General features: G+C 62.1%; 1 protein-coding gene across 1 annotated transcript in view; it reads left to right on the top strand.

Moving 5' to 3' along the window:
• Positions 1–13,173, top strand: part of LOC111771950 (NBPF family member NBPF14-like) — a 126,910-nt gene that overhangs the window by 91,199 nt on the left and 22,538 nt on the right. Inside the window, exons 34-43 of the mRNA XM_070267966.1 lie at positions 276–451; positions 1,503–1,557; positions 4,921–5,096; positions 6,148–6,202; positions 7,231–7,406; positions 8,458–8,512; positions 9,541–9,716; positions 10,768–10,822; positions 11,863–12,038; positions 13,090–13,144. Of these exons, the coding sequence (XP_070124067.1) occupies positions 276–451; positions 1,503–1,557; positions 4,921–5,096; positions 6,148–6,202; positions 7,231–7,406; positions 8,458–8,512; positions 9,541–9,716; positions 10,768–10,822; positions 11,863–12,038; positions 13,090–13,144 (1,155 nt within the window). The remainder of the gene's footprint in view (positions 1–275; positions 452–1,502; positions 1,558–4,920; positions 5,097–6,147; positions 6,203–7,230; positions 7,407–8,457; positions 8,513–9,540; positions 9,717–10,767; positions 10,823–11,862; positions 12,039–13,089; positions 13,145–13,173) is intronic.

Genomic DNA, 13,173 nt, shown 5'->3' with positions numbered 1-13,173 from the left:
TCGCTCGCTCTCTCGCGCTCTCTGTCTCTCTCCCTGCGCGCCCCACCCCCCCGGCCCTCTCTGTCTCTGTCTCTGTCATTTTCCAGCTCTCTCTCCTGTTCCCACTTCAACTGCGGCCTGGCCCCAGCCAGAGGAGGATTGTGTGATCTCCCTGGCTGAGCCCTTCCCATTGCTCTTCTGTGAGCAGACCCTTCCACCTTCCAGCGAAAGCAGCTCTAGGAATGTGTGTTTCCCAAAGCCGCTTGTCTCCACTGGAGCCCTCCCTCCGCCCACAGGCTCGGCAGGGATGTGCCGCCCACGGTCGAGCCTCCGCTCCCGAGAGCGTGCCTGGAGGAATACTCCTGGACCTGCGCCACGGACGTCGGCCAGTCCGAGTCCTGCTGGACTCAGTCGAGCAGTGCCGTCTTCTGCTTCCAGGGCCTGGCCGTCTCCTCCCTGGCAGACACCCCCAGTGAGTATTGCCGCTGTGCAGGGGATAAGGCTCCAGCTGGACTCCCTGGGCGGTCGGTGTCCTTGGCATGCCAGCCCTCGGGCTGTGCAGACAGACACATTGAAGGGAATCAGGCTGGAGGACAGAGTTGGAAGCACAGACGGGAGACGCTTGAGGGAGCTGCGCTCCCTTCCTTCTTGCCAGGATGCGCCCAGGTGCCCCTGGCCCCAGTGACACATCACGGGACCCAAAGCCGGCAGGACAAACTCAGCTCCCCTGTGCCGCACGTAGCGCCAGGGCAGGTGTCTGTCAAACATCCCCGCTGGCGTGAAATGTCTCCTCGCACCTTCAGTGCTCTAACTTTCACGCCTGAGGCGTGTCCCTCCAGATTCTAGGCCCACCCCGTGCGCCTGGCCTCCTTGTGGACATCTGCCTCCGAGACGCCTCCCGGGCTTCACTCTTGTGGGCCCCACTCTCCGTCTCCGTCACGTTGGCCTCTCTTCCGAAGCAGTCCTCGGAAGAACGCCCCTAGCCACCTGTCCCGTTTCCCGTGCTCCCGTGTTTCCCGCGTGCGAGCCTAGGCCTTGGCCTTCTCCCAGCCCACAGGGTGGCCAGTGTTTCTGCGGAGCAGGGGGCGACGATGCCTCTGGATGCCAGGGTTTGTAGAGTGCAGCCGGCCTTCTCCCCTCAGGCGATGAGTTCGACTCGAGCCTCCACAACTAGCGTCCCCGCGCAGAGAAGGCTGAGTAGCGCGGCACTTGTGCGAGCAGGCACTTAGGCTGGTGCCCCAGAAGGTGTGAGCCCCACGCCTCTTTGGCTGTTTTCCCAGACTCGGGAGAGCATCCTGGGCTGAGGGCCTCCCCGATCGGGGAGACGCGGCCCGCTGGCTCAGCAAAGCCAGGCCGGCGCTTTCACGAGACACCGCCTGAGGTCTCCTGGCAGATTGCTCTTCCCGTCTGCCGTTGTCACACTGAGGACGTGGAGGTCCCTGGGCTGGGACTGGACACTGGATTCCCAAGGGTCGAGTGGGGATCTGCTTAGTGTGACTGGCCCCGTGCGAATTTCTTTCCAGGCCAACACACCGATCCGGAGGACGACGGGGGCGTCCAAGACGGCCTGTGTTGCAGGTAACTCGGAAGAATCCCGGGACTCCATTGGAAGGGGCCATCTGGGCATCTCCGATCGAGGGAGTTCAGCGAGCGCTGACTATCCCCGTTTCCCCCACGCACGCAACCGCCAAGTGTCCCTTTCCCAGAGTGCTCTGTGTTTCTCACCGTGGTCCTCGGATGGGCCAATTCCGTGATCTCTCTCCAGTGTGGTCACGTGCGGTCAGATGCCGGAGGTGTGCTCATCTGTCGGCGGATGGCGTGCGCTCTCCCGTTCTCTCTTTCTTCTGTCACCCAGCGGGGGACGCATGTCTGCCTCTGCCCGGTTGCCGTTCCCACGGTGGCGGCTATTTCCCGGCCAAGACGGTCCTTCGTGACCCAAGTCCGCATCATGCCCCAGTAGGGAGAGAGGCAGACCTTGCAGCTTCCAGATTTCTGGGAGTCGACAGTGGTGCCAGAGCCAGGCAGGGTTCACTTGGCAGCTGTCTGTGCATTTCCACCAACTGGATGCAAGAGTGTTGACGCCGCCTTTAGGGTCCTCTGAGTGTGTGGGTGTGTGATGACTCTTGTGGAGTGGAGGCGCTCGTCCTCCTTGCTCAAGAGCTCATTTTCTGCTCGGTGCTCTGAGCAAGCTCTGCTCGCTCTCTCCTCCTCTGTCTCTGTCTGTGTGTCTGTCTCTCTCCCTCTCTCTCTCTGTGTCTCTCTCTGTCTGTCTCTCTGTCTCTGTCTCTGTCTCTGTCTCTGTGTCTGTGTCTGTCTGTCTGTCTCTCGTCGGCTCACGCTGGATCGCTCGCTCTCTCGCGCTCTCTGTCTCTCTCCCTGCGCGCCCCACCCCCCCCGGCCCTCTCTGTCTCTGTCTCTGTCTTTTTCCAGCTCTCTCTCCTGTTCCCACTTCAATTGCGGCCTGGCCCCAGCCAGAGGAGGATTGTGTGATCTCCCTGGCTGAGCCCTTAACACTGCTCTTCTGTGAGCAGACCCTTCCACCTTCCAGCGAAAGCAGCTCTAGGAATGTGTGTTTCCCAAAGCCGCTTGTCTCCACTTGAGCCCTCCCTCCGCCCACAGGCTCGGCAGGGATGTGCCGCCCACGGTCGAGCCTCCGCTCCCGAGAGCGTGCCTGGAGGAATACTCCTGGACCTGCGCCACGGACGTCGGCCAGTCCGAGTCCTGCTGGACTCAGTCGAGCAGTGCCGTCTTCTGCTTCCAGGGCCTGGCCGTCTCCTCCCTGGCAGACACCCCCAGTGAGTATTGCCGCTGTGCAGGGGATAAGGCTCCAGCTGGACTCCCTGGGCGGTCGGTGTCCTTGGCATGCCAGCCCTCGGGCTGTGCAGACAGACACATTGAAGGGAATCAGGCTGGAGGACAGAGTTGGAAGCACAGACGGGAGACGCTTGAGGGAGCTGCGCTCCCTTCCTTCTTGCCAGGATGCGCCCAGGTGCCCCTGGCCCCAGTGACACATCACGGGACCCAAAGCCGGCAGGACAAACTCAGCTCCCCTGTGCCGCACGTAGCGCCAGGGCAGGTGTCTGTCAAACATCCCCGCTGGCGTGAAATGTCTCCTCGCACCTTCAGTGCTCTAACTTTCACGCCTGAGGCGTGTCCCTCCAGATTCTAGGCCCACCCCGTGCGCCTGGCCTCCTTGTGGACATCTGCCTCCGAGACGCCTCCCGGGCTTCACTCTTGTGGGCCCCACTCTCCGTCTCCGTCACGTTGGCCTCTCTTCCGAAGCAGTCCTCGGAAGAACGCCCCTAGCCACCTGTCCCGTTTCCCGTGCTCCCGTGTTTCCCGCGTGCGAGCCTAGGCCTTGGCCTTCTCCCAGCCCACAGGGTGGCCAGTGTTTCTGCGGAGCAGGGGGCGACGATGCCTCTGGATGCCAGGGTTTGTAGAGTGCAGCCGGCCTTCTCCCCTCAGGCGATGAGTTCGACTCGAGCCTCCACAACTAGCGTCCCCGCGCAGAGAAGGCTGAGTAGCGCGGCACTTGTGCGAGCAGGCACTTAGGCTGGTGCCCCAGAAGGTGTGAGCCCCACGCCTCTTTGGCTGTTTTCCCAGACTCGGGAGAGCATCCTGGGCTGAGGGCCTCCCCGATCGGGGAGACACGGCCCGCTGGCTCAGCAAAGCCAGGCCGGCGCTTTCACGAGACACCGCCTGAGGTCTCCTGGCAGATTGCTCTTCCCGTCTGCCGTTGTCACACTGAGGATGTGGAGGTCCCTGGGCTGGGACTGGACACTGGATTCCCAAGGGTCGAGTGGGGATCTGCTTAGTGTGACTGGCCCCGTGCGAATTTCTTTCCAGGCCAACACACCGATCCAGAGGACGACGGGGGCGTCCAAGACGGCCTGTGTTGCAGGTAACTCGGAAGAATCCCGGGACTCCATTGGAAGGGGCCATCTGGGCATCTCCGATCGAGGGAGTTCAGCGAGCGCTGACTATCCCCGTTTCCCCCACGCACGCAACCGCCAAGTGTCCCTTTCCCAGAGTGCTCTGTGTTTCTCACCGTGGTCCTCGGATGGGCCAATTCCGTGATCTCTCTCCAGTGTGGTCACGTGCGGTCAGATGCCGGAGGTGTGCTCATCTGTCGGCGGATGGCGTGCGCTCTCCCGTTCTCTCTTTCTTCTGTCACCCAGCGGGGGACGCATGTCTGCCTCTGCCCGGTTGCCGTTCCCACGGTGGCGGCTATTTCCCGGCCAAGACGGTCCTTCGTGACCCAAGTCCGCATCATGCCCCAGTAGGGAGAGAGGCAGACCTTGCAGCTTCCAGATTTCTGGGAGTCGACAGTGGTGCCAGAGCCAGGCAGGGTTCACTTGGCAGCTGTCTGTGCATTTCCACCAACTGGATGCAAGAGTGTTGACGCCGCCTTTAGGGTCCTCTGAGTGTGTGGGTGTGTGATGACTCTTGTGGAGTGGAGGCGCTCGTCCTCCTTGCTCAAGAGCTCATTTTCTGCTCGGTGCTCTGAGCAAGCTCTGCTCGCTCTCTCCTCCTCTGTCTCTGTCTGTGTGTCTGTCTCTCTCCCTCTCTCTCTCTGTGTCTCTCTCTGTCTGTCTCTCTGTCTCTGTCTCTGTCTCTGTCTCTGTGTCTGTGTCTGTCTGTCTGTCTCTCGTCGGCTCACGCTGGATCGCTCGCTCTCTCGCGCTCTCTGTCTCTCTCCCTGCGCGCCCCACCCCCCCGGCCCTCTCTGTCTCTGTCTCTGTCTTTTTCCAGCTCTCTCTCCTGTTCCCACTTCAACTGCGGCCTGGCCCCAGCCAGAGGAGGATTGTGTGATCTCCCTGGCTGAGCCCTTCCCATTGCTCTTCTGTGAGCAGACCCTTCCACCTTCCAGCGAAAGCAGCTCTAGGAATGTGTGTTTCCCAAAGCCGCTTGTCTCCACTTGAGCCCTCCCTCCGCCCACAGGCTCGGCAGGGATGTGCCGCCCACGGTCGAGCCTCCGCTCCCGAGAGCGTGCCTGGAGGAATACTCCTGGACCTGCGCCACGGACGTCGGCCAGTCCGAGTCCTGCTGGACTCAGTCGAGCAGTGCCGTCTTCTGCTTCCAGGGCCTGGCCGTCTCCTCCCTGGCAGACACCCCCAGTGAGTATTGCCGCTGTGCAGGGGATAAGGCTCCAGCTGGACTCCCTGGGCGGTCGGTGTCCTTGGCATGCCAGCCCTCGGGCTGTGCAGACAGACACATTGAAGGGAATCAGGCTGGAGGACAGAGTTGGAAGCACAGACGGGAGACGCTTGAGGGAGCTGCGCTCCCTTCCTTCTTGCCAGGATGCGCCCAGGTGCCCCTGGCCCCAGTGACACATCACGGGACCCAAAGCCGGCAGGACAAACTCAGCTCCCCTGTGCCGCACGTAGCGCCAGGGCAGGTGTCTGTCAAACATCCCCGCTGGCGTGAAATGTCTCCTCGCACCTTCAGTGCTCTAACTTTCACGCCTGAGGCGTGTCCCTCCAGATTCTAGGCCCACCCCGTGCGCCTGGCCTCCTTGTGGACATCTGCCTCCGAGACGCCTCCCGGGCTTCACTCTTGTGGGCCCCACTCTCCGTCTCCGTCACGTTGGCCTCTCTTCCGAAGCAGTCCTCGGAAGAACGCCCCTAGCCACCTGTCCCGTTTCCCGTGCTCCCGTGTTTCCCGCGTGCGAGCCTAGGCCTTGGCCTTCTCCCAGCCCACAGGGTGGCCAGTGTTTCTGCGGAGCAGGGGGCGACGATGCCTCTGGATGCCAGGGTTTGTAGAGTGCAGCCGGCCTTCTCCCCTCAGGCGATGAGTTCGACTCGAGCCTCCACAACTAGCGTCCCCGCGCAGAGAAGGCTGAGTAGCGCGGCACTTGTGCGAGCAGGCACTTAGGCTGGTGCCCCAGAAGGTGTGAGCCCCACGCCTCTTTGGCTGTTTTCCCAGACTCGGGAGAGCATCCTGGGCTGAGGGCCTCCCCGATCGGGGAGACGCGGCCCGCTGGCTCAGCAAAGCCAGGCCGGCGCTTTCACGAGACACCGCCTGAGGTCTCCTGGCAGATTGCTCTTCCCGTCTGCCGTTGTCACACTGAGGATGTGGAGGTCCCTGGGCTGGGACTGGACACTGGATTCCCAAGGGTCGAGTGGGGATCTGCTTAGTGTGACTGGCCCCGTGCGAATTTCTTTCCAGGCCAACACACCGATCCGGAGGACGACGGGGGCGTCCAAGACGGCCTGTGTTGCAGGTAACTCGGAAGAATCCCGGGACTCCATTGGAAGGGGCCATCTGGGCATCTCCGATCGAGGGAGTTCAGCGAGCGCTGACTATCCCCGTTTCCCCCACGCACGCAACCGCCAAGTGTCCCTTTCCCAGAGTGCTCTGTGTTTCTCACCGTGGTCCTCGGATGGGCCAATTCCGTGATCTCTCTCCAGTGTGGTCACGTGCGGTCAGATGCCGGAGGTGTGCTCATCTGTCGGCGGATGGCGTGCGCTCTCCCGTTCTCTCTTTCTTCTGTCACCCAGCGGGGGACGCATGTCTGCCTCTGCCCGGTTGCCGTTCCCACGGTGGCGGCTATTTCCCGGCCAAGACGGTCCTTCGTGACCCAAGTCCGCATCATGCCCCAGTAGGGAGAGAGGCAGACCTTGCAGCTTCCAGATTTCTGGGAGTCGACAGTGGTGCCAGAGCCAGGCAGGGTTCACTTGGCAGCTGTCTGTGCATTTCCACCAACTGGATGCAAGAGTGTTGACGCCGCCTTTAGGGTCCTCTGAGTGTGTGGGTGTGTGATGACTCTTGTGGAGTGGAGGCGCTCGTCCTCCTTGCTCAAGAGCTCATTTTCTGCTCGGTGCTCTGAGCAAGCTCTGCTCGCTCTCTCCTCCTCTGTCTCTGTCTGTGTGTCTGTCTCTCTCCCTCTCTCTCTCTGTGTCTCTCTCTGTCTGTCTCTCTGTCTCTGTCTCTGTGTCTGTGTCTGTCTGTCTGTCTCTCGTCGGCTCACGCTGGATCGCTCGCTCTCTCGCGCTCTCTGTCTCTCTCCCTGCGCGCCCCACCCCCCCGGCCCTCTCTGTCTCTGTCTCTGTCTTTTTCCAGCTCTCTCTCCTGTTCCCACTTCAATTGCGGCCTGGCCCCAGCCAGAGGAGGATTGTGTGATCTCCCTGGCTGAGCCCTTAACACTGCTCTTCTGTGAGCAGACCCTTCCACCTTCCAGCGAAAGCAGCTCTAGGAATGTGTGTTTCCCAAAGCCGCTTGTCTCCACTTGAGCCCTCCCTCCGCCCACAGGCTCGGCAGGGATGTGCCGCCCACGGTCGAGCCTCCGCTCCCGAGAGCGTGCCTGGAGGAATACTCCTGGACCTGCGCCACGGACGTCGGCCAGTCCGAGTCCTGCTGGACTCAGTCGAGCAGTGCCGTCTTCTGCTTCCAGGGCCTGGCCGTCTCCTCCCTGGCAGACACCCCCAGTGAGTATTGCCGCTGTGCAGGGGATAAGGCTCCAGCTGGACTCCCTGGGCGGTCGGTGTCCTTGGCATGCCAGCCCTCGGGCTGTGCAGACAGACACATTGAAGGGAATCAGGCTGGAGGACAGAGTTGGAAGCACAGACGGGAGACGCTTGAGGGAGCTGCGCTCCCTTCCTTCTTGCCAGGATGCGCCCAGGTGCCCCTGGCCCCAGTGACACATCACGGGACCCAAAGCCGGCAGGACAAACTCAGCTCCCCTGTGCCGCACGTAGCGCCAGGGCAGGTGTCTGTCAAACATCCCCGCTGGCGTGAAATGTCTCCTCGCACCTTCAGTGCTCTAACTTTCACGCCTGAGGCGTGTCCCTCCAGATTCTAGGCCCACCCCGTGCGCCTGGCCTCCTTGTGGACATCTGCCTCCGAGACGCCTCCCGGGCTTCACTCTTGTGGGCCCCACTCTCCGTCTCCGTCACGTTGGCCTCTCTTCCGAAGCAGTCCTCGGAAGAACGCCCCTAGCCACCTGTCCCGTTTCCCGTGCTCCCGTGTTTCCCGCGTGCGAGCCTAGGCCTTGGCCTTCTCCCAGCCCACAGGGTGGCCAGTGTTTCTGCGGAGCAGGGGGCGACGATGCCTCTGGATGCCAGGGTTTGTAGAGTGCAGCCGGCCTTCTCCCCTCAGGCGATGAGTTCGACTCGAGCCTCCACAACTAGCGTCCCCGCGCAGAGAAGGCTGAGTAGCGCGGCACTTGTGCGAGCAGGCACTTAGGCTGGTGCCCCAGAAGGTGTGAGCCCCACGCCTCTTTGGCTGTTTTCCCAGACTCGGGAGAGCATCCTGGGCTGAGGGCCTCCCCGATCGGGGAGACGCGGCCCGCTGGCTCGGCAAAGCCAGGCCGGCCCTTTCACGAGACACCGCCTGAGGTCTCCTGGCAGATTGCTCTTCCCGTCTGCCGTTGTCACACTGAGGATGTGGAGGTCCCTGGGCTGGGACTGGACACTGGATTCCCAAGGGTCGAGTGGGGATCTGCTTAGTGTGACTGGCCCCGTGCGAATTTCTTTCCAGGCCAACACACCGATCCGGAGGACGACGGGGGCGTCCAAGACGGCCTGTGTTGCAGGTAACTCGGAAGAATCCCGGGACTCCATTGGAAGGGGCCATCTGGGCATCTCCGATCGAGGGAGTTCAGCGAGCGCTGACTATCCCCGTTTCCCCCACGCACGCAACCGCCAAGTGTCCCTTTCCCAGAGTGCTCTGTGTTTCTCACCGTGGTCCTCGGATGGGCCAATTCCGTGATCTCTCTCCAGTGTGGTCACGTGCGGTCAGATGCCGGAGGTGTGCTCATCTGTCGGCGGATGGCGTGCGCTCTCCCGTTCTCTCTTTCTTCTGTCACCCAGCGGGGGACGCATGTCTGCCTCTGCCCGGTTGCCGTTCCCACGGTGGCGGCTATTTCCCGGCCAAGACGGTCCTTCGTGACCCAAGTCCGCATCATGCCCCAGTAGGGAGAGAGGCAGACCTTGCAGCTTCCAGATTTCTGGGAGTCGACAGTGGTGCCAGAGCCAGGCAGGGTTCACTTGGCAGCTGTCTGTGCATTTCCACCAACTGGATGCAAGAGTGTTGACGCCGCCTTTAGGGTCCTCTGAGTGTGTGGGTGTGTGATGACTCTTGTGGAGTGGAGGCGCTCGTCCTCCTTGCTCAAGAGCTCATTTTCTGCTCGGTGCTCTGAGCAAGCTCTGCTCGCTCTCTCCTCCTCTGTCTCTGTCTGTGTGTCTGTCTCTCTCCCTCTCTCTCTCTGTGTCTCTCTCTGTCTGTCTCTCTGTCTCTGTCTCTGTGTCTGTGTCTGTCTGTCTGTCTCTCGTCGGCTCACGCTGGATCGCTCGCTCTCTCGCGCTCTCTGTCTCTCTCCCTGCGCGCCCCACCCCCCCGGCCCTCTCTGTCTCTGTCTCTGTCTTTTTCCAGCTCTCTCTCCTGTTCCCACTTCAATTGCGGCCTGGCCCCAGCCAGAGGAGGATTGTGTGATCTCCCTGGCTGAGCCCTTAACACTGCTCTTCTGTGAGCAGACCCTTCCACCTTCCAGCGAAAGCAGCTCTAGGAATGTGTGTTTCCCAAAGCCGCTTGTCTCCACTTGAGCCCTCCCTCCGCCCACAGGCTCGGCAGGGATGTGCCGCCCACGGTCGAGCCTCCGCTCCCGAGAGCGTGCCTGGAGGAATACTCCTGGACCTGCGCCACGGACGTCGGCCAGTCCGAGTCCTGCTGGACTCAGTCGAGCAGTGCCGTCTTCTGCTTCCAGGGCCTGGCCGTCTCCTCCCTGGCAGACACCCCCAGTGAGTATTGCCGCTGTGCAGGGGATAAGGCTCCAGCTGGACTCCCTGGGCGGTCGGTGTCCTTGGCATGCCAGCCCTCGGGCTGTGCAGACAGACACATTGAAGGGAATCAGGCTGGAGGACAGAGTTGGAAGCACAGACGGGAGACGCTTGAGGGAGCTGCGCTCCCTTCCTTCTTGCCAGGATGCGCCCAGGTGCCCCTGGCCCCAGTGACACATCACGGGACCCAAAGCCGGCAGGACAAACTCAGCTCCCCTGTGCCGCACGTAGCGCCAGGGCAGGTGTCTGTCAAACATCCCCGCTGGCGTGAAATGTCTCCTCGCACCTTCAGTGCTCTAACTTTCACGCCTGAGGCGTGTCCCTCCAGATTCTAGGCCCACCCCGTGCGCCTGGCCTCCTTGTGGACATCTGCCTCTGAGACGCCTCCCGGGCTTCACTCTTGTGGGCCCCACTCTCCGTCTCCGTCACGTTGGCCTCTCTTCCGAAGCAGTCCTCGGAAGAACGCCCCTAGCCACCTGTCCCGTTTCCCGTGCTCCCGTGTTTCCCGCGTGCGAGCCTAGGCCTTGGCCTTCTCCCAGCCCACAGGGTGGCCAGTGTTTCTGCGGAGCAGGGGGCGACGATGCCTCTGGATGCCAGGGTTTGTAGAGTGCAGCCGGCCTTCTCCCCTCAGGCGATGAGTTCGACTCGAGCCTCCACAACTAGCGTCCCCGCGCAGAGAAGGCTGAGTAGCGCGGCACTTGTGCGAGCAGGCACTTAGGCTGGTGCCCCAGAAGGTGTGAGCCCCACGCCTCTTTGGCTGTTTTCCCAGACTCGGGAGAGCATCCTGGGCTGAGGGCCTCCCCGATCGGGGAGACGCGGCCCGCTGGCTCGGCAAAGCCAGGCCGGCCCTTTCACGAGACACCGCCTGAGGTCTCCTGGCAGATTGCTCTTCCCGTCTGCCGTTGTCACACTGAGGATGTGGAGGTCCCTGGGCTGGGACTGGACACTGGATTCCCAAGGGTCGAGTGGGGATCTGCTTAGTGTGACTGGCCCCGTGCGAATTTCTTTCCAGGCCAACACACCGATCCGGAGGACGACGGGGGCGTCCAAGACGGCCTGTGTTGCAGGTAACTCGGAAGAATCCCGGGACTCCATTGGAAGGGGCCATCTGGGCATCTCCGATCGAGGGAGTTCAGCGAGCGCTGACTATCCCCGTTTCCCCCACGCACGCAACCGCCAAGTGTCCCTTTCCCAGAGTGCTCTGTGTTTCTCACCGTGGTCCTCGGATGGGCCAATTCCGTGATCTCTCTCCAGTGTGGTCACGTGCGGTCAGATGCCGGAGGTGTGCTCATCTGTCGGCGGATGGCGTGCGCTCTCCCGTTCTCTCTTTCTTCTGTCACCCAGCGGGGGACGCATGTCTGCCTCTGCCCGGTTGCCGTTCCCACGGTGGCGGCTATTTCCCGGCCAAGACGGTCCTTCGTGACCCAAGTCCGCATCATGCCCCAGTAGGGAGAGAGGCAGACCTTGCAGCTTCCAGATTTCTGGGAGTCGACAGTGGTGCCAGAGCCAGGCAGGGTTCACTTGGCAGCTGTCTGTGCATTTCCACCAACTGGATGCAAGAGTGTTGACGCCGCCTTTAGGGTCCTCTGAGTGTGTGGGTGTGTGATGACTCTTGTGGAGTGGAGGCGCTCGTCCTCCTTGCTCAAGAGCTCATTTTCTGCTCGGTGCTCTGAGCAAGCTCTGCTCGCTCTCTCCTCCTCTGTCTCTGTCTGTGTGTCTGTCTCTCTCCCTCTCTCTCTCTGTGTCTCTCTCTGTCTGTCTCTCTGTCTCTGTCTCTGTCTCTGTCTCTGTGTCTGTGTCTGTCTGTCTGTCTCTCGTCGGCTCACGCTGGATCGCTCGCTCTCTCGCGCTCTCTGTCTCTCTCCCTGCGCGCCCCACCCCCCCGGCCCTCTCTGTCTCTGTCTCTGTCTTTTTCCAGCTCTCTCTCCTGTTCCCACTTCAACTGCGGCCTGGCCCCAGCCAGAGGAGGATTGTGTGATCTCCCTGGCTGAGCCCTTCCCATTGCTCTTCTGTGAGCAGACCCTTCCACCTTCCAGCGAAAGCAGCTCTAGGAATGTGTGTTTCCCAAAGCCGCTTGTCTCCACTTGAGCCCTCCCTCCGCCCACAGGCTCGGCAGGGATGTGCCGCCCACGGTCGAGCCTCCGCTCCCGAGAGCGTGCCTGGAGGAATACTCCTGGACCTGCGCCACGGACGTCGGCCAGTCCGAGTCCTGCTGGACTCAGTCGAGCAGTGCCGTCTTCTGCTTCCAGGGCCTGGCCGTCTCCTCCCTGGCAGACACCCCCAGTGAGTATTGCCGCTGTGCAGGGGATAAGGCTCCAGCTGGACTCCCTGGGCGGTCGGTGTCCTTGGCATGCCAGCCCTCGGGCTGTGCAGACAGACACATTGAAGGGAATCAGGCTGGAGGACAGAGTTGGAAGCACAGACGGGAGACGCTTGAGGGAGCTGCGCTCCCTTCCTTCTTGCCAGGATGCGCCCAGGTGCCCCTGGCCCCAGTGACACATCACGGGACCCAAAGCCGGCAGGACAAACTCAGCTCCCCTGTGCCGCACGTAGCGCCAGGGCAGGTGTCTGTCAAACATCCCCGCTGGCGTGAAATGTCTCCTCGCACCTTCAGTGCTCTAACTTTCACGCCTGAGGCGTGTCCCTCCAGATTCTAGGCCCACCCCGTGCGCCTGGCCTCCTTGTGGACATCTGCCTCCGAGACGCCTCCCGGGCTTCACTCTTGTGGGCCCCACTCTCCGTCTCCGTCACGTTGGCCTCTCTTCCGAAGCAGTCCTCGGAAGAACGCCCCTAGCCACCTGTCCCGTTTCCCGTGCTCCCGTGTTTCCCGCGTGCGAGCCTAGGCCTTGGCCTTCTCCCAGCCCACAGGGTGGCCAGTGTTTCTGCGGAGCAGGGGGCGACGATGCCTCTGGATGCCAGGGTTTGTAGAGTGCAGCCGGCCTTCTCCCCTCAGGCGATGAGTTCGACTCGAGCCTCCACAACTAGCGTCCCCGCGCAGAGAAGGCTGAGTAGCGCGGCACTTGTGCGAGCAGGCACTTAGGCTGGTGCCCCAGAAGGTGTGAGCCCCACGCCTCTTTGGCTGTTTTCCCAGACTCGGGAGAGCATCCTGGGCTGAGGGCCTCCCCGATCGGGGAGACGCGGCCCGCTGGCTCAGCAAAGCCAGGCCGGCGCTTTCACGAGACACCGCCTGAGGTCTCCTGGCAGATTGCTCTTCCCGTCTGCCGTTGTCACACTGAGGATGTGGAGGTCCCTGGGCTGGGACTGGACACTGGATTCCCAAGGGTCGAGTGGGGATCTGCTTAGTGTGACTGGCCCCGTGCGAATTTCTTTCCAGGCCAACACACCGATCCGGAGGACGACGGGGGCGTCCAAGACGGCCTGTGTTGCAGGTAACTCGGAAGAATCCCGGGACTCCATT

Source organism: Equus caballus, chromosome 5, assembly GCF_041296265.1.
Source record: "Equus caballus isolate H_3958 breed thoroughbred chromosome 5, TB-T2T, whole genome shotgun sequence".
Taxonomy (NCBI): Eukaryota; Metazoa; Chordata; class Mammalia; order Perissodactyla; family Equidae; genus Equus; species Equus caballus.
This window is presented reverse-complemented; position numbering and strand designations above follow the sequence as displayed.